This window comes from Dasypus novemcinctus, unplaced genomic scaffold (genome assembly GCF_030445035.2).
Source record: "Dasypus novemcinctus isolate mDasNov1 unplaced genomic scaffold, mDasNov1.1.hap2 H_5, whole genome shotgun sequence".
Classification (NCBI taxonomy): Eukaryota; Metazoa; Chordata; class Mammalia; order Cingulata; family Dasypodidae; genus Dasypus; species Dasypus novemcinctus.
The window spans coordinates 136,108-156,144 of NW_026688142.1; the positions used below are offsets into that span (position 1 = coordinate 136,108).

At 48.2% G+C, this 20,037-nt stretch overlaps 1 protein-coding gene across 4 annotated transcripts in view; it reads left to right on the forward strand.

Annotated features, from left to right (window-relative positions):
• The window catches only part of LOC131272930 (C-type mannose receptor 2), a 55,604-nt gene that overhangs the window by 13,052 nt on the left and 22,515 nt on the right, over positions 1–20,037 (forward strand). For all 4 annotated transcript variants that reach the window (XM_058292518.2, XM_058292516.2, XM_058292517.2 and 1 more), the window contains exons 2-3: positions 18,652–19,053; positions 19,819–19,992. In XM_058292518.2, coding sequence (XP_058148501.1) covers positions 18,652–19,053; positions 19,819–19,992 — 576 coding nt within the window. The remainder of the gene's footprint in view (positions 1–18,651; positions 19,054–19,818; positions 19,993–20,037) is intronic.

Consider the following 20,037-nt stretch of genomic DNA (forward strand, 5'->3'; position numbering starts at 1 on the left):
CTTCACATATGGGTTAAGGTTACATCGGGTCATATTTGAAATAAAGGACAAACACAACACACATATTCCTCTATCTCTTCTTAGTTACTAAATATCTACATTAATTATAGAAAATACAAAGAGAAGAAAATAAATATCACCAGCTATCCCATAAGTCAGTCATAACCATTGTTAATGCTTGCGTATATACAGGCGTTCTGAAACGCCGATGTGCCTCAGAATTAACCAGGAATTTTGTTCAAAACAGATATTCCCTCACCCCAGAGATTCCAATTCAGTAGCCTGCCCTAAGGCCTCGGCACCTGCATTATAAACAAGCTCCCAGGCAACTGCAGACATCCACATTAAAGAACAAGAATGCAGAAATGTCTTTCTTGACTTCCCTTGATCTTTTAAAAAAGTAGAAACGAGATCGTGTACATTGACTTAAAAAAAAAAGTCAGTAGTAGAATGTAAACTTCTATCTATACCTAAACACTCTTACACATTTTTATTAAGAGCATGGTATTCTGTTATGTTGGTGTATTTTAGTTTATTCAGTCAATGCCATATAGCTAGACATGTGTTCCCCCCTATATGTTGGGATTCTCCAGAGAAACAGAACCAGTAGATATTTATTTGTTTGTTTCAAGCAATTATGGCGGCTAGCAAGTAGGAATTCTGCAGGGCAGCCCTGCAGGCTGGAAATTAAAGCTCCAGTCTTAAGCTGCATTTTAACCGATTGGATGAGGCCCACCCACATCCCTGAGGGTGATCTCCTTTATCTAAAGTCAGCTGATGATAGACGTTAGCCACACCTAAAAAGTGCCTTCTCGGCAACACCTGGATTGGCTTTTGATTAAATAACTAGGTACTACAGCCTAGCCAGGGTGACACATAAAACTATTACATCCTCCAATTACTACCATTATAAATAATGCTGTGTAGCTGTATCTTTCGCAAAGTCTTAATTATTTCCTTATGTAAAACGTCTAGAAGTGAATTCTAGGGTTAAAGAGTTACTGCTTTTGAAGGCTTGTGATAAATGTTGCCACACTCTCTCCTCCAGAAGGCTGCCCCGCTGGGGCTGATGCCACCAGGAACTGACTCTGTGTGAGGCAGTGCGGTGAGGCCTTTACATACACAAGCACGGCCGGTCCTGGCAACCATCCACGGCCTCCTGGCACAGGCTAAGTGCTCGGTACTTATTAGGTGTGGTAAAACATGAGTATTATTTTCACTATTTAACACTGAGAGATGAAGAGGTCAAGTGACTGACTTGCTCAAGAACAGAAATTCAAACCCAAATTTGAATCCAGCACCTGAGCTCTGTTGACTACTCTGTTCATTTCTTTTTGCTTCCTTTTTTTTTCTCTTCAAACTTTTTATCTTAAAATATTACGTTTATAGGACAGTTGCAAAAATAATACACAAAATCCATAAAGAGAACTCAAACAGACATCCCTTCCATTGCTGATATCCACATCTACCATGTTTAATATTTTGTCACATTTGCTGATAATTCTATCCATCTCCCATCTCTCTCTCTCTTTTCTGAACCTTTGATAGCAGGTTGCATGCATCATACTCCTTGAACATAAAATACTTCCATGTACATTTACTAGAAATGGGGATATTCACTTACATAATCACCTTAAGTGCAGTTATCAAGGTCAAGAAATTTAACATTGATATAAAGTTTACACCTTCTATATTCCAGTTTTTCCGTATGTCCCAATAATGTCCTTTTGAGCCTTTTCTCCTCCATTCTTAGATTCTTCCAGGGTTGTATATTGGATTTAATTGTCATTGTCTCTTTAATTGCTCTTTCTTTTTTAACATAAGCCTTCCCATATCTACTACTGCCATGCATACCATTCGGTGGGATTAATCACATTCACAATGTTGTGCTGCCCGCAACACCTTCCTAATATTACTAAAACTTTCCCATCTCCCCGAACTGGAACCCTATACCCATTATGCATGAACTCTACATTTTTCCTACCCTCTACCCCTGGTAACCTGTACTCTACTTTCTGTTTTTACAAGTTTGCGTATTTTCTTTGTAGTTAGCATGATTTTTAAATTTGGCATCCTAAATCTATAACAATTTTGTTTATTCTGATGCTAATTTAACTTTTTTTTTTAAGATTTTTTTTTTTAATTTTATTTCTCTCTCCTTCCCCCTCCCCACCCCAAGTTGTCTGCTCTCTGTGTCCATTTGCTGTGTGTTCTTCTCTGTCCGCTTGTATTCTTGTCAGCAGCACCTGGAATCTGTGTCTTTTTTTGTTGCGCCATCTTGCTGCATCAGCTCTCCATGTGTGCGGTGCCTTTCCTGGGCAGGCTGCACTTTTTTCATGTGGGGTGGCTCTCCTTACGGGGTGCACTCCTTGCACATGGGGCTCCCCTATGCGGGGGACATCCCTGTGTGGCACGGCACTCCTTGCGCGCATCAGCACTGTGCATGGGCCAGCTTCACCACACGAGTCAGGAGGCCCTGGGTTTGAACCCTGGACCTCCCATGTGGTAGGGGGCTGCTCTATCCATTGAGCCAAATCTGCTTCCCTAATTTAACTTTAATGGCATACGTAGATGATGTTCCTATAACCTTCTGCCCTCCCACCTTTATGTACTTCTTGCCACAAATTGCATATTTATACATTATGAGTTTAAAGCCACTGATTTTTCATTGCATTTTATGCATTTACCTTTTAGATCCTGTAGAAAGTAAAAAGTGGAATTACAAACCAAAATGCAGTAGTACTGGTATTAATTTACCTACATCATTGTCTTTGATGAAGATCTTTATTTCTTCATGCAACTTCAGTCAGTTGTTTAGTGTCCTTTCCTACCAACCTTTAAAGCTCCTTTTAGCATTTCTTGTAGGGTTGATCTTGTGGTGACGAACTTCCTCAGCTTTTGTCTTTCTAGTGACTTAATCTTTCTCCCTTTTTTTTTTAAAGGAGGTACCAGAGATTGACCCTGGGACCTCATACAAGGGAAGCAGGCACTCAACCACTGAACTGCATCCACTCCCCTCTCCTTCATTTTTGAAAGATAGTTTTGCCAAATATAAAATTCTTGGTTGGCAATTTTTTGCTTTCAGTACTTTATCTTTTTTTTTTTTTAAGATTTATTTAATTTAATTATTTCTCCCCACCCCTGTTGTTTGCATTTTCTGTGTCCATTTGTTGTGTGTGCTGGTCTTTTCTTTCTAGGAGGCATCAGGAACCAAACCTGGGTCCACTTCATGTGGAACAGAGGTGCCCAATCACCTGAGCCACCTCCACTCCCTGCCCTGCTGCATCTCTCATTGTTTCCTTCCTGTGTCTCTTGGTTGCGTCACTCACTGCATCAGCTTGTTGCATCAACTCACTGCACCAGCCTGTCATGCCAACTCGCCGTCTTGCTCGTCTTCTCCAGAAGGCACTGGAGTCTGAACCTGGACCTCCCCTGTGGTAGGCAGGAATTCAGTCGCCTCAGCCACATCCACTTCCCTTTCAGTACTTTAAATATATCATTCCATTGCCTTCTTGCCTCCATGGTTTCTGATGAGAAGTTGGCATTTAATCTTATCGGAGCTCCCTTGAATGTGATACATTCTTCTGTCTTGTAGCTTTCTGGATTCTTTATCTTTGGCATTCAGCATCTTAATTATATTCAGTGTTTCTTCTTTCTGCTTGTCAGACTGAATGATCTCAATTGTCTTTTCTTCAAGTTCACCAATTCTTTCCTCTGCCAGCCCATATATGCTATTGTACCCCTCTAGGGAGTTTTTAAATTTCTGATACTATCGTCTTTTGCTGTTTTTGGTTCCTTTTCATAATTTATGTCTCATTATTGATATTCTCTTTGTGTTCATCTATTGTTTTCCTAATGTCCTTTAGTTCTTTGTCCATGTTTTCCTTTAGGCTCTTTGAGCATATTTAGGATCTTTTTTTTTTTTTGAATGTGGTTATTATTATTATTTTTTCTTTATTTTCTTCTAAATATTACATTCGAAATAGGATCATTTTTTAAAAAGTTTTTGTCTGGCATGTTCCAGGTCTGGTCCTCTTCATTGATGGTTTCTAATGCTTTAATTTTTTCCTTTGCCTGGGTCATCTCTTCCTGACTTTTTTTGTTTTTTGTATAATTTTGTAATCTTTTGTTGAAACCTGGACATGTTGATATTTTAATGTGTTATCACTGGAATTGAGACTCTGAGGTGTCTGTTCCTTAAACCTGTATTCAGCTAGTGTTATGATAGAGCTTTCCTTGAATGCCTGGAGCTAACAAATAAAAATAAATTAAAAATAAATAAATAAATAAATAAAAAGGGAAAAAGCAAGCACCTTTCCCAGTCTTTGCAGATTGGCCCATGGTAGTGCTGTCCTTTGGCGCCTAGCCATACAGTGAATTTGGAGCATAGTTCAAGGTAAACGTGAAAGGTCTTCCCTGGTCCTTTCTGTGCATATGTCTTGTCTTGGGCCCTAGGAGTTTGCCCATTTACAGCCTACAAATATCCCCTGCTCCTTAGGAGATGACTCCTCACAGTGCCACCACTGCACTGTGTCCCATAGCCTGCACTTCTTTGCACCAGGCAGCTTGACTAGATTGCTCTCCCACAGTGTTGTAAGGAGCTGAGCTGCATCCACATGCAGGGCAGGTTCTGGGGTGGTGAGCCCATGCTGAGCCTCCGGGTTCAGTCCTTCAGGCCACCACCAGACAGATTAGGCCAGACATACACGCTCCGAGGACATGCATGATGGCTACCTGCTCCTTCCAGAACCGGGACTGGGGACCTGCCCTGGGAGCATGGGCGGGCTCCCTGCCAAGCCAGGAGGGGACTAGCCAGCCAGGGTCCCATGAGATTCTACTGCTTTTAATTTGGCACTCACCTTGTTACTGCAGTCCTTTAACTGTTTTCTGGAGCTTTGACAAGGGTGTTGTTTTTGACAGTTCTTCCTGATTGCTCAAAGCTTCTGTGGGGAGATGGAGCCCTGGAATGTCTCACTCTGCCACCTTGACCTCACCCCATTAATTAAAAAAATTTTTCCCTTCAACTCCATTAATTTTTTTTAAGATTTATTTTTTATTTATTTCTCTCCCCTTCCCCCCTCCCCCCCAGTTGTCTGTTCCCTGTGTCCATTTGCTGCATATTCTTCTTTGTCCACTTCTGTTGTTGTCAGCAGCACGGGAATTTGGTCTCTTTTTGTTGCGTCATCTTGCTGTGTCAGCTCTCTGTGTGTGTGGTGCCATTCCTGGGCAGGCTGCACTTTCTTTTGCGCTGGGCAGCTCTCCTCACGGGGTGCACTCCTTGCGCGTGGGGCTCCCCTACGTGGGGACACCCCTGCATGGCAGGGCACTCCTTGCACGCATCAGCACTGCGCATGGGCCAGCTCCACATGGGTCAAGGAGGCCCGGGGTTTGAACTGTGGACCTCCCATGTGGTAGGCGGACGCCCTATCCACTGGGCCAAGTCCACTTCCCATCCATTAATTTTTAAATCAATATCAGGGAGGCAGGAATGGAGATGGTTGTGGGAGTGGTGTTTTGTTATTATATGGTGCTAAACACTTAAAGATGGAATCAGGAAAGGGGGCTGGCAGCGTGAAGAAAAAGAAGTAATTTGGGGGAACCCACACAGATAATCCTTTGTAGGTCAAGTCTAGTGTATTATTGTAGGTCCAGTGCTGCTGGTAGTTTTGGGGGTGTTATGTGACCCTTTGTGGCTCTCAAGGACAAAGCACGTTAACACCCACCAAACATTGGGTACCAAGTCAGATTCTGCAGGAAAGACAGAATAAGACTTGGTTCCTTTGAAGATCTTAAGACCCCTATGTATTACCCCTCCCTCCTTTTTTTATTGTTTTTTAAAATTTTTTTACTTTTTTAAACTTTTTTTTTATACCCCTCCCTCGGTTTAATTTACTCTGGAAAAATTCTAAAAGTACAAAAGAAAGTTACCCACAATCCCAGGCTCCTGGCATAACAAGCACTTTCATGTTTCCCTTTCTCCCTTCTACTCTTCATTGATACGTTGATCTGTTTTTAAAGAAATTTATCATACAGAGGATGCTATGCACGGACACACACAAGCGCCGGCAACTTGCCTTTCCCCCTCCCCTTGTCAAGCTCAGTTCAATCTGCTCATGTCGGCTTTAAGCACCTGTTGTGTGCCTGGCGCTGGGGAGACCATGGACAAGACACAGCTCCTGCTCTCAAGGAACTGACTGTGGGTGTGACAGTGCCTCAGTGAATCAGTGAATATTGTGCAGCATCCCCGTAGCTCTTCCCAGGAACCTGTGAGGAGGCAGCGGGTGTTCTTTAGAATGCATTTCACAGGTTCGAAAACAGACCGAGTCCCCTGGGCCGTTTAGATTGTGAATGGCTGAGTCAGAACCTGAATCCCGGTTCTGCCCCCACTCCTCCTCCTCCTCCTCCTGTTCCTTTGACTGCCTGAGACCTGGGGAGGTGACTCTGGACGCTTCCTTCTTCCTCCTGTCCCAGCATCCGCCAGCTCAAGCGGTGCTGCCGCTGCCCCACCTCCTTCCACACTCTCCCTTCCAGCTTAGTGTTTGTGACCTCATTTTCCCTTTTCTGCTGTCCCTGGGGCTTATTTCTGCAGAACTGGAATGTGGAGGAGAGAGGCGCGTGGCCCAATCTGCCGTGACCCTTCCAGAAATTCCCCCCTTTCCCCCAGTACAGCCTCCAGTCTTCTCCCCCTTGATGTCTCCCTTCCAAGCACACCCGAGAGGGGGTCCGACATTTCAGGGGCCAGGGACAAACGGTGATGGCAAGGTACTGGGCACCCGTGGAAATGGGAGATTTCGCATCCGGATTGTGGGTTTATTTTTCTTTTAATTCCTCTGAAGAGCAGTTTAAACACTCAAGTTCTTGGCCTTATTTCCTCTTATCGTTTCTTCTTATCCAGATTGTTGTATCTGCTTAGCCTGGTTCCCAGGCTCTGCTGTGAGGGTCCCAGTCAGGCAGGGTAAAGTCTCTTGCTTAAATATCAAGAAATAATAATGGCCTTCGATTATTGAGTGCTTGCTAGGTAGAGAGCGTCTTCAAGCATTTTCTCGTGGAATCTTCCCAGAAACCCATCCAGCAGGTCTTATTAGTGTCCTCCCCCAACGGAGGCACACAGAAGTGAGGCAGCCAGCCCAAGAGCCCAGGTAGGGATTTGAACTCGGGCAGGTCCAGATCAGAATGACGGTTCTAACTACTCTACCATGTTGTCTCTCAGAGAAGGTGCGCGCAAGGTTGCACAGAATTGGCATGCATTTAACCTTTGGTGTAGAGTATAAAGGAAATCGGGAAGGTTCCCAAACAAAAAAAAAGATTTTAAATTTAGTTCACTTTATTATTTTTTTAATTTTTTAATTTTTTTCAGTTCACTTTAAAGAGTACCATACTTCACTTTTGGGAAACAGTGTTTTGGTTCCTCATTTAGGAACCAAACAACTCTCGAACGCTGCCACATCAGAAGGTCAGGGACTGGCCAGTGAGTAGACCAGAAGTTTGTTATGTAATGTGTCATAATTCCAGGGTCTTATTTTGCTGTGCATCAGACATCTCTTGTGAAAAGAATACAGCACATCACAGGGACATATACTGCACAGGAGTGGAGCCTAATTTAGAGGATTCACACCCCACCTTCAAACATTTTTTTGGAAATAGACAAAGTCCCTGATCATTCTTAATAGAGACCAGGACACTGAGGAATGCCTCTCCACTCTGAGGAAAGCAGTGGTGCACACATGATACTGTATGGACACTCTCATTCCTCCTCAGTATCGTGAGGGGGTTTGCAAAACGGCTGGGTGGGGACTGTGGCAAGCTAGTGAGCCCACATCCGTCTCAGATGGCAGTTCAGCCCAGCTCCTATGACTGGCGCCTTGTGGGAATGGAATGCTGGCTGCTAAGTGTTGTCAGTCTTCCTGGTATTTCTGAGAGAAGCTGGAAATCCAGATATTTTGTGAAAACGCTTTAATTTTAAATGCTGGCTCACTTTTCTTTCACATACTTTTTAATTTCCTTGGGCTATTGGTTTAAAATACCTAGACTACTTGTTTGGGGTTCAGCTCTGGAACCAGCCTTCCTGACCAGCCCTCCTACTTCTGCCTTTTATTAACTCTGTAATCAAGATGTTTACTTTCTCAGTGCCTCTGTTTCCTCATCTGCCAAATGGAGATAGGAATTTTACCTACTTCTAAGGGTTGCTATGAGGATTACCAAGAGGATGTAGGGAAAGCCTTGGAGCCCAGTGCCTGGTATCTCACAAGCGCAAGGTAAATGTTAGTTCTTATTCATTTTGTCTCCTTCCGTCCGTAAGCTCAGGCTGACCATATGTCCTCATTTGCCTGAGACAGACCTGGCTTATCCTTGTCCCGGTGTAACTATTAATATTACTAATTCTCCCTTTTATTCACAAAAGTGTCCTAATTTGGACAATAAATTATATTGTCAACCTATATAAGCAAATATTGGTATTATGCTGTTCAGGACTTTTAACAAGTTTTAGTCTTAAAAAGAAAAAAAAAAGTCATGCTTCCAATTGTTTGACTGTCCTTGGACAAGCCACTTGACCTTTCTGTGTTTCAGTTTCCACACTATAAAGAGTTAACTGCAATGAATTCGAGGAGCCCTCAGTTCATAACCATTCTGTCATTCAACAAACATTTATTGTGCATGCAGACTGTGCCACGCTGACACCCAGGGCGCAGAGAGACCAGGGACAGACCTGGGCTCTCAGGAGGGCCTTGGCCAGCAAGCCCGATGAGGACTCCAGTGTCCGTTGGTTGGAAACCCTCCTCCTTCTTTTCAAGTGTTATTTGAAAGCCTCGTACCAAAACCTTTTTCATAAAATGTTTCTTGTGAATTGAATGTTTACATTTAAACCCCAGTTTCTCGCAGACAAATCATTGCATTTCAACATAATTCTCTATACATTTCTTATTTGGGTGTAGACATCTAATTTTTTTTTTAACTCAGAAAATTAATATATACTTTCACTGTGGAAAATTTGGAAAAGTAGAAGTCTGAAGGAAATTCTTTTTTTTTCATTTCTCTTGACTCTACAGGAAATGGGTGGGTGGGGGGCTTCTAATATTTTAGCTTTAGGTTACCCCTGACATACAAATGCCAGCAGACTTTGTCAAAACTAATTTTTAAAAACATGCTCTCCCCAAATTTGTCTGGGTCTCTCCTAATAAATTCATTCACTCACCCATTTATTTATTCATCCACACCCGTATAGGGAGGGCCTGACCGACCCCCCTGTGAGCTCTCAGATCATGATTGTATGAAGTCATCTGTTCACAGCTCACTTCCCCAGATTTTTTTTTTTTTTTAATGTGTGGTTAAGCAGCAGGCTCTGTGGACTCGCTCTAATGAGCGGGCGTGGTCAGTGATGTGCAGGCGTGGATCCACTCCCGCCCACGCGTCAGCCCTTCCGACTAGAAAATTCCGCGCTTGGCTCAGGCTCGGACTTCCCTGAAATCTGCCCTTCGCGGCCTGGTCAATGAGGTTGGATTGTGCTCGCCCAGAAAGCCACTTCCTGCTGTGACCGGAGCCGGCCATCGTTGTGAAAGTTGTCCCCACGGGGAAGGAAGTGGCTCTTGGGCAGTTTATTTTGGCTGCGGGCTCGCAGACGGCGCCGGGGCCGCGGGCCACGCGGAGCAGGGCTGGGTGGTGGTGGTGGGGGGGCCTCGGGGCCTCGGGCGGCTCCGCGCTCGGACGCTGCGGGGCGTCGCGCAGCGAGAGGGGGCGCGGCGTGCGCGCGTGCGCGCGTGTGTCTCAGCGGGAAGAGGGGGTGGGCGCAGTGGCGAAGACCCTGATCTCCAAGCGCAGATGAGCCTGGCGCCCCAGACCCAGGGGGTGGGGGACCAGCAAGAAAGAGAGAGAAGCGCGGGCCCCTGGGGTGACCCATGGTGAGAAAGTGCAGGGCACAAACCGGGCAGGGGAGCCGGGAGCTGCCCGCGGGCGCGCGGGGCCGACGTGAGGGGCGGGGTAGGGCTTGTGGGGCTCGGCGGCTGCCCCCTTCATCGTGCTTGGGGCTTGGGAAATGACAGCCTGCCTTTAGGCTGAGAAGACAAAAGCCAGCAGGGGACGAGATCAAACACCACCAAGTCGCCCGGGATTTGACCCCGAGGGGCTCCGCCCGCACCACCCGCAAGGAACGGGGAAGGGTGAAAATCGCCTTTCTGAATTTGCACAGATCCCCATCCTCTCCCTCCCCCTCCACGCACACCTTTTCTTGCATTTGGTCCTAGAGATTGGAGAACTTGGAGGAGACATTCCCACCCTTAAACCCATTCCCAAGAGTTTTCTTTATGTCTTCCTAGAACGCAGCATATCACATTTCGCAACACACATTTTAAGTGTGTTGTGTGTATGTGTGTGTGTAGCATCTCTGGTAACTGAGGGTGGAGGAAATTCGCCACAGCTGGAGAGACACACACACGCCTTTGACAGCCCCAGAGCAGTGATGTTTAGTCACGGCTTCTTCACAGTGGAGGGCAAGCAGTTTGGCTGGAAAGGAGGGCCAGCTGGGAGGAGAGAGGGGAGTATGAAAATCGCAGCGGGGAGAGAGAAGCCCGCCATGCCGAGGACTTGGGTGTGTGTGTGTGGAGAGAGCACAGCTGGGCAGGGTTTGGGGCACCCACGTCATGCCTCCTCCGCCTTCGAGGCGCGGAGTCCCCCGCCCAGGGTCGCCTGCCTCCTGTGCTCCCGTCCTTGGCATGTGCGTGCTAGTCCACAGCACAGCCTCCGGCAGGGGGTGGAGCGGGTGGAGTGCTGGGTCCCCAGGGCTTGCCCCTCAGCTGGGCTGGGCTAGCAGCTTCTGCTGACTCAGGGACATTTCCAGGCCTGGCCTCGGGGCCAAGCACTTCATTGAAAACAGCTGGTCCTCTTGGCTGGGGACCCTGTGGATGGGACGGCCCCTGGCTCTCCCCGGGATGACCCCTCGCCTCTGCATGGCCTGCGGGGGCAGACGGGTTGGGATGGTGAGGGGGGGCTCAGGAGCTGGAAGCTGCCCTGCCGTGCCCTCCCTGTCGGCCTCCAGGGCTTGCCAGCTGGCCCTCAGCCCTCAGCCCCCAGCTTTGGGGCTCTCAGCAGGCTGGTTGCTTCTGCCTCCAGCCTTTGCGCCTGCCACTCCCCCCACTTGGAACACCCTCCTTGTCCAAGTCTCCGCCTGTGCCGTTCACGGTTTTGCTTGACATGCCTCTCATTCAACAGATCCTTGTTGCGTCTGCTGCGTGCCAGGCGCTGTGCCAGCCTTAACTTAAACCCACATCCTGTGGCAGCGATGCCTTGCTGGTAGTGGAGAGCAGTGGTCTTGTCCCAGGCCAGACCTCTCTAGCTGCCTCTGCTGCCGGGCGGTCCAGGGAAGCTGCAGGGACGGCTGGGAGGTTGGCTCCGGAGAGGCAGACAGTGGTCAAGCCTTTGCGCTCATCTGCAGGATTCCACTGAAGCTCTGTGTGGCTCTCAAGGCAGACAGGAAGGGAAAGAAGGCCACGGGAACAGTCAACAGGGAGGCAAGAGCCCCGCTTATTCGGGGTGAGGCCGATAGCTTTAGCCCCGCTGTTGCCTTTGAGTGCAGGAGCGAGCTTCCAGGCTGAGAAGCAGGGAGGGTAGACGGCACGTAGGCAAGATTCCTCTCACACTTCAGTTACCTGGAAAAGCCATTTCTGCCCAACACCTCACCCCTAACCATGCGGTATAAACGAGCTCTATCGGTCTCTTTGGCACACTTGTTGATGCGTTGCTTGCAACTTTTTCATGAATTGCCTCCTGCGTTCTGCTTCTCCATCTTCTTTGTAAACACCATGGGGGCCGAGGCCATATTGTCTGATTCGTTTCAGTTTCCCTGTAGTGCCCAGTGCAGCACTTCCTAAATGCCTGTCATCTACCAGGGATGAGAGGACCCCAGGGAGAAGAGCCAGGATGGGAATTAGGAGGGTGGCGGGGAGCCAGCACCTCCTCTGAGCCCAAGAATCTCGCTTTTACTGCTCTGGCAGGTTAGAGAGGTCCTGGAGCCACAGCCTCCAGGGGACTGAGGAGAAAGGGCGGGGATGAGGGCTGGGAGAAAGGCTGTGCCCCACGGCATGGGGCTGTGTATTAATCAGGATCCTTTTGGGAACAAGGGAGAGAAAGCCAATGCAAACAAGTTTAGCAAAAAGGGGTGTGGGAGCCCATGTGGCAGCTAAGCGTCCTGCTGCCTTGCAGGTAGCGGGAAGGGCTGCAGGTGCTCAGCATGGCCAGGACTGGCTTCCTCCTTCCCCGCTCAGCTCTGCTCACATCTGCTGCTCTTCGGGTTTTATCTCCATGCTTCCCTACTGCGGAGAGGTCTTTTCCTCACAGTGAGAAGCCTGGCCTTTGGCAGCCCCAGGCAGCAATCTCAACAGAAAGAGGAAAACTGATGTATTTCAGGGAGGACTGCGATTACCCTGTTGGAGATAGCCAGGGGAGGTCAGGGCAGAGCTAAGAAGAAAGGGACAGAAATTTGTTGCGCGGACCGAAGCAGAAAACCCAAGTCAGGGTGACTCAGTGAGGTCAAGGATTGTTATTCATGTTCTGATCTTCCTCCCAGACCATATGGCGATAAGGGCAGGGGTCATGTCTATATGTTCCCTGCTATATTCCCAGTGCCTAGGAGTAGACCTGACATCTATGAGATTCTCAAGAAATACTCTTTCATTGAATGCATGACTCAGCGTACAGTTCCCGGCCTAGCTTCGTTCACTTCTTCACTGAATGAGCACCCATTGAGCACAGCTTAATGCCTAGCACTGGGCCAGAATTAGGATAAGATAGGAAGCAAAATGCTGAGATCCTAGTGAGGAGCATGGATCTCTGAGGTGGGCACTTCACTCCCTGCACTGCCACTCCTGGCACATCCCTGGGGTTGGGCAGGCTGGAGGAGGCAGTCTTAGGACGGGGGCCTGGGATTTTGCCCTTCGAGTGCCCTCTGCCTGCTGCATATGTGCCTGGTGAGATCCCCTAGGCAAAGAACGCCAAGTCAGGGGTCAAAAGACCAAAGTTCCCTTCTGAGCCCCTATAGCATTTCCAGCTTGGCCACAGTTGGGCTTGCTTGTTCTCCTTGGTGCTCTTCTGTGAGGGACCATGGCCCAGCCCTCTACGCTGGGTGGAAACTTGTCCCGAGAGCTCCTGGCCACCAGTTTGGCAGAGTCCCTAGGGTCCACCTACAGGAATTCCCCTCCGCCTCTCCTTTGCTTTGTTCCTCTCCTGCAGGCTTCTCATCCCTTTCTCGTTCATGGCCAACGCCACTGTGGAACCTGTATTCCTCATCCTGTGCCTCCTCCAGATCCCCCAGTGCCTTCAGCTCTCTTCCCGGCTGAGCCTCCCAGCCCTGGAAGGCACAGGGCTCCCTCCCATGCTCTAGACACCTGGGGTTTTGAGGACTAGTTTGTCCTCACGTCCTGCCATGTCCAAACGCACTACTCCTCTCTAACTAGCTTGTAAATCCTGTAAAGACAGGGAAGGGGCCATAAGATTTCTTATGGCCCCAGCATTGCCCGGAACATGTTGGCCCATAGCAGGTGCTCCAGGAAGATATGTGGATTTGGAACCCCTGAATCTGGGACGCTAGGGGGAGGAGGGGACCTGTAGCCAAACCTCAAGTGACAGGAGGTATCCAAGGCCTTGAAAGGTACTGCAATTGGACATCCTAATCCCCTCCCCTCTCTGGGCCTCAGTTTCCTCATATGTCAAGCGAAGGGAAGTGGGCCCGATCCTGGCATTGGCCTCTCTTAATTTACAGGGACCTATTTAGGGCCTTTCATTGCTATTTGTTACAACTGAAACAGCCTAATGGGCATCGATTTAACCCATGCGTGGGTTTTCTGTTTGGGGAAATGGGGAAGGCACTGTTCCCCTTGGGCTATTGTGGGCTCCCTTGAAGTTTTGGGCTCTATGGTCCAGTCCTGTCTCTGAGAAACATTTATAAAAGCAAGCAGTATTTTCTCCCTTTTCTGGTCCCAGGACCTTTCCCTACCCCTTGCCAAGAGCCACTAGCTATTACTACTTACTGTACTCAACAGGGGTGGGATTTCAGAGAATCAAACACCCAGACCTTAAAGGAAGCTTCTCAGGCCTGCGGTTAAGTCTTGGGGCCAATTTACGGCTTCTGGAGAGTGTTTGGAAGAGAAGAATCAGATTGAGGAATGGGGCCAAGACATGGGGGAGGATAAATTGTGGCAGCCACACTGGCCCATCAGGAAGCTCATGTGGGTCTTGCTTAGAGAGGACCCCCATCTTGGTGCTCTTGGAAGGTAGAGTGGCCAGTGTCCCTGCTCCACCACCCCTTCCTTTGGCATTGTCTTGAGCACTTGGTGACAGGAGCTGTGGGAGCTGTTTTAAAGAAAATTAATCTGGCAGCTGAGATAAGGAGCAGAAAGATGGGCTGGTTGGTTGTGATTTTCATCTAGGCATGGGATTCATTTGTTCATTTGTTTGAGCACTACTGTATGTCAGACAGAATTATAGAACTGGGGATGCAGTGGTGGAAAAGACAGAGAATGTTCTCAAGGAGATTCTGAACTAGAGGGGAGACAGAAAATAAACAAGAACATGTCAGATAAGGAGTTCTGGTTCCAGAACTGGCAGGACAAATCAGCAGTTCTTATCAGATTAACTCTCTGGCCCAGAATGCTTATAAGCTCAGGATAAAATATAAAATGCAGTGTTTAGAAGGCACAAGAGAGCAACCAAAAGCATGCAGATGCTGGGGAGGAAACAGTCTTGAAAGAAGGGAGACAAACTAGGTGAGTGCCATGTTTAACCATTTTTCTCCAGGAGTACTGATGAGTTTGAGGAGCTCAGACAGAAAGGGGCAGTTATTCTGGACCAGTTTGGGACTACCAGAAGGGCAAGAAATTGGGAGGGAAAATCCCAGAAAGGAAGAAACCATAGAGATGTCCTCTTACAAATTTTCCTCAAGCCCATGGTGACCCCTACACTCTACATGTATGAGAGTAAGACTAAGAAGCCCAGCAATAAGAAGCAGTTGGGAGGCAGAGATTTCAGTGGCTACCTGGTGCTGAGGAAACAGAATTTGGAATTAAAGTTCTGCCAGGTTAGAGGGGCTTAGCAATCACCTTAGGTTTTCCTCTGAAACCTCAGAAGGGCCTCACCTTATGCCTAAATCCAAGGTTAAGGGCCATGCCCTAGTACCAAGGGCAAAACCAAAACAACCCCACCCTAATAAAGTCTAAAAGCAAGCGTCCATAGGATCAAAGTGATCCACCAACCATTTAACTGCCTGCCAGAACAAAATTCAACATTCTTTATAGGGAGATAAAAAAAAAAAAGATGCCAGTCTTCTTATAACATCATCCGTGAAGTCCAATATACCATAGAAAATCCAGACTCCCTGTAATGTCGTCTACAATGCCTAGTATACAATAAAAATTACTAGACATGAAGGCAGTGGGAAAAAAGTGGCACATAATTAAGAGAATAATTAGTCAATAGACTCAAGTGATCCAAATTTGATCCAATATTTGAAAAAGATGTCAGATAATAATTGCTGTGAAGAGAATTAAAATAAAGTAACATGATAGAGAGTACCAGTATAGTTACTTTAGATTATGGTAAGGGCGGACCTTTCTAAGGAGGTGACATTTATTTTGAAACATGAAATGCCAGGCAGAGGAAAGTTAGTACAAAGGTCTTGAGGCGGGAACGAGCCAGGTCTGTTCAAGGAAGATCAAGGAGGTTAATGTGTTGGGAAATGGATGTGGCTCAATCAGTTGGGCTCCCGTCTACCATATAGGAGGTCCAGGGTTTGATGCCCAGGACCTCCTGGTGAGGTCAAGCTGGCCCACATGGCAGGCTGGCCCATGCAGAGTGCTGGCCTGCACAGGAATGCCACCCTGCATGGGAGTGCTGCCTGGCACAGGAATGCCACCCCATGCAGGAGTGCTGGGCAACGCGGAGAGCTGGCACAGCAAGATGATGCAACAAGAGACACAGAGGGAGGGAAAATAAGAAGATGTAGCAGAACAGGGAGCTGAGGTGGTGCAAGAGAGTAATTGCCTCTCTCCCACTTTAGAAGGTCCCAGGATCAGTTCCTAGAGCTGCCTAATAAGAATACAAGCAGACACAGAAGAATACACAGCGAATGGATGTAGAGAGCAGACAATTCAGGGGAGGGGGGGAGTAAATAAATAAATAAATCTTAAAAAAAAAAAAAAGGAGATCAGTGTGGCTTGAGCAAGAGGGAGTAATATGAGGCCAGGCTGGTAGGTGGGATCAGATCATATATATATAATAGAACCTCATAGCCCATTGGAAGGACTTTGAGTATAATTCAGTTTGATGAATTGCCTTTAAGTCTCTCTCCTGCTTAAAGGAGAGAGACTTAAAATTTTATTATGGGTAAGTCTGGCAGTCATTTCAAATATTTAAAGAGCCAATTGCTTTTCATTTTTTTGACCACCTATAGAGATCTGTTACTCATTTTTCTAAAGTTGTTGATATTTTCCTTATAATTTATTTTGTAGAAGCTCTTTTTTATATTAACCAATAAGCTGTTTGCCCTTAATGAATTACATTTTTAAAAACCTATTTGTTATTTGAATTTGTTTATGGGATATTTCTTGATAGGAAAAAAATTAAGTCTTGTGTCATTGAATTTCTGTTTTCTTTATGATCTTCAACACTCCGAAATTCAAAAGCAAACTCACCCAAATTTTTTTCTAGAGCTGATTTACACTTTTCAAAGACTATCTGGGGAAGTGGATGTGGCTCAACTGATAGGGCTGCTGCCTACCCTATAGGTGGACCTGGGTTCGATCCCTGGGGCCTCCTGGTGAAAGGGAAGAAGGGGGATGTGCCCCCGCAAGTGCCAATGTGGTGAGCCAGTGCCCTGCGAGTCATGCAGCGAGATGATGACACATCAGAGGGGAGATGGGGGAGAGTCAAGGTGAGGTGCAGCAGGGACCAGGAGCTGAGGTGGCGCAGTTAACAGGAAGCCTCTCTCCCCATTGGAGGTCTCCAGGATCAAGTCCCAGTGAATCCTAGAGGAGAGAAAATGAGAAGACAACACAGACGGCAAAAACAGCAGGGCAGGAGGAGGGGAAGGAGTGAAAATAAATAAATCTTTAAAAAAAAAAAGTCATCTGGTTGCCCACAGAGAATGGACTATAGGGGGATAGTTAGGTTAGCATGGCAAAACAGAAAGAGCCTGGGATTTGGAGTCTGGGAGACTGGGCCCAAGTTTCAGCTAATCCCTTGTGATTCTGGTCCAATTGCTTCACTGCCCCATTCCATTTCTTTAACATAGAATAATAATAGTAATAGTTGTGATAAGCAACATTTATTGTGTTCTTACTATGTGCCAGACCCTGTTCCAAACACTTTACATGTATTATCTCATTTCATCTTTACAATAGTCTAAGGGTAAGGAAACTGAGGCATAGAAAGTTTAAATACCTTGCCCGAGTCACATGTTACGTGGCAGAGCTGGGATTTGAACCCTAGCAGTCAGATTCATTCTTAAGGCATGAAAATCATCTTGAAGAGGCAGTGGCTAATGGATGCATAAGTGTTTTGGAGACTGAGATGTGCTGTACGCAAGTGTTGTCCACGTAAGTGGCAGCTACAAGTGTTGTCTACGTAAGTGGCAGCAGGGAAGCGAGAGGAAGGCAGTGAAATGTGGATGTTAAAAGCACAGGCTTTGAACTCAGAGACCTGGGTGTGCTTACTGGCTGTATGAGCCAGGGCAAGTAGCTTCATGTCGCCAAGCTGCAGTTTCTTCCTTCTTCCCTCCCTCCTTCCCTCCTCCCCTCCCTTCCTCCCAACAGCTTTTCCAGGTGGCTTTAGCATATTCACAGAGCTGGGCAACCATCACAACAACCTAAGTTTTGAACACTTTCATCACCCCCAAAAGAGATCCTCTACCCTTTAGCAGTCACTCCGTTCTCAGCCCCCTCCTCTCCTCAGGCCTAGGCAATGCTGATCAACTTCCTGTCTCTATAAACTTAAGCCTCATTTTTTTAATCTATAAAGTGGCTGTCCTAGGGGGATGGGTTGGATTTCTCTTGCCTTTCAAAGAGGGTGTCTGGTCAGTGCAGTGAGGGGTGAGGATGTGAGATTGGGGAACTCAAAGAGCTAAATTGCACTGTAAAAAGTAAGGAGTGAAATGGTTATAGATGGCATGAGTGGCTGGGTGTAGGGGTAAGTGGTTGGGACAGTCCTAGAGGGAGGAAACAATGGAACCAGTGACGCTGTCAGGCTAGGGGGAAGGTGGGACAAAATGGCTCCAGGCCAGAGAAGACCTTGGGGGAACACCAAGCTATCTAGGTCACCATGGGATATGCAATGTAAGCATAAAATCTTTAGAAAAAGTATGCTGTACTCAACTTGTCATGTGAAGTTGGGTTTGCTTCTAGGGGTGGGACAGAAGGCTGGGTCCTGCCTCTGAGTGGGCATGGGGCTAGAAACAAGGCTGGCCATGCGGGCTTCGCCTTATCCAGGTGCAGGGGAGAGCAGTGCCCCCCACCTCCATGTCAAAGTGTCAGAGGTGAGCATTGAGCCACCTAACATGAGAGAAGGCTCACAACCCAGCGCCGGCTTGCGGGCAGTGTCTGTAGGCGGTGCCAGCCGTCAAGGCTAGCCACAAGAGGCCCCCGTGATGGCCTCATGTCCTACCTTCCCTTCCAGAACCCAATGTCTTCCTCATCTTCAGCCATGGACTCCAGGGCTGCCTGGAAGCCCAGGGTGGGCAGGTCAGAGTCACCCCAGCCTGCAATGCTAGCCTGCCTGCCCAGCACTGGAAGTGGGTCTCCCGAAACCGGCTCTTCAGCCTGGGGGCCATGCAGTGCCTGGGCACAGGCTGGCCGGGCACCAACACCACCGCCTCCCTGGGCCTGTACGAGTGTGACCGGGAGGCCCTGAATCTTCGCTGGCACTGCCGCACCCTGAGTGACCAGCTCTCCCTGCTCCTGGGGGGCCGTGCCGGCAATGCCTCCAAGGCCGGCGCCCCTGAGCGCGGCGACCAGACCCGCAGCGGCCAGTGGCGCATCTACGGCAGCGACGAGGATCTGTGCGCTCGGCCCTACTATGGTGAGGGGCTGCTTACGGGGGAGGGGGGAGGGGTCCCTGGTGTGGGGGAACCCTGGGGCCCGGGAGGGACAGACTCCTGCGGTAAGGGCCTGTGGCCTCTGTGGAGCCTTGGCAGTTGTGCCTTTAATCACATAGGAAGTGACTTTTTGTATGAGTTTTAAATGATAGCTTAATATCATTGTTGAATAATTAAGTCGATTAATTTCAAAGCATTTTTTAGAAAATTACAGAATGAATACATGCTTGCAAAGACCTTCTCAGTACAAAAGGGTATAAAGTAAAATTAAGTGACTCCCTTCCCCCAGGCCTACACCCCCGCAAGACCCCAGGTAACCCCGCACAGGGTGCGAGACCGCACAGGGGCCCTAATCCCATTTGCAGGTGGTGAGTGGGGACCAGGGTCAGTCAGTAAGAGGCCTCTTATGGGCAGTGTTTGTCCTGGGCTTCCTTTCCCTGGAAGCCACCCTGAGTTCCCGGTTGGATCTTTGGGTGGGGTGCCCCTGAGCTGGGATTCCATAGGGCTCAGTCCTGCTGGGGCTGATTTGGAGCCCCTCCCCTGCCTGGACTGTGGATAGACACCAGTGCCCCCTGTAGGCTGAACTGGGGGACCCTCCCCAAGCTCCTGGACTGACCTGAGGGCACAGGGAACATTAAGGCCACTGCCTGCTGCCCTCGCCCCCTTCCATTCTCTCTGGCCCCCTGCCACCCACAGCTCCCTGGGTGATAGGGGCTTTTCCTTAAGGGCCTGCCTCTCTCCCCCCACAGAGGTCTACACTATCCAAGGGAACTCCCACGGGAAGCCGTGCACCATCCCCTTCAAGTACGACAACCAGTGGTTCCACGGCTGCACCAGCACGGGCCGCGAGGACGGGCACCTGTGGTGCGCCACCACCCAGGACTACGGCAAGGATGAGCGCTGGGGCTTCTGCCCCATCAAGAGTGAGAGCAGGGTGGGCTGGGCAGGGCCAGGGCCAGGGAGGGTAC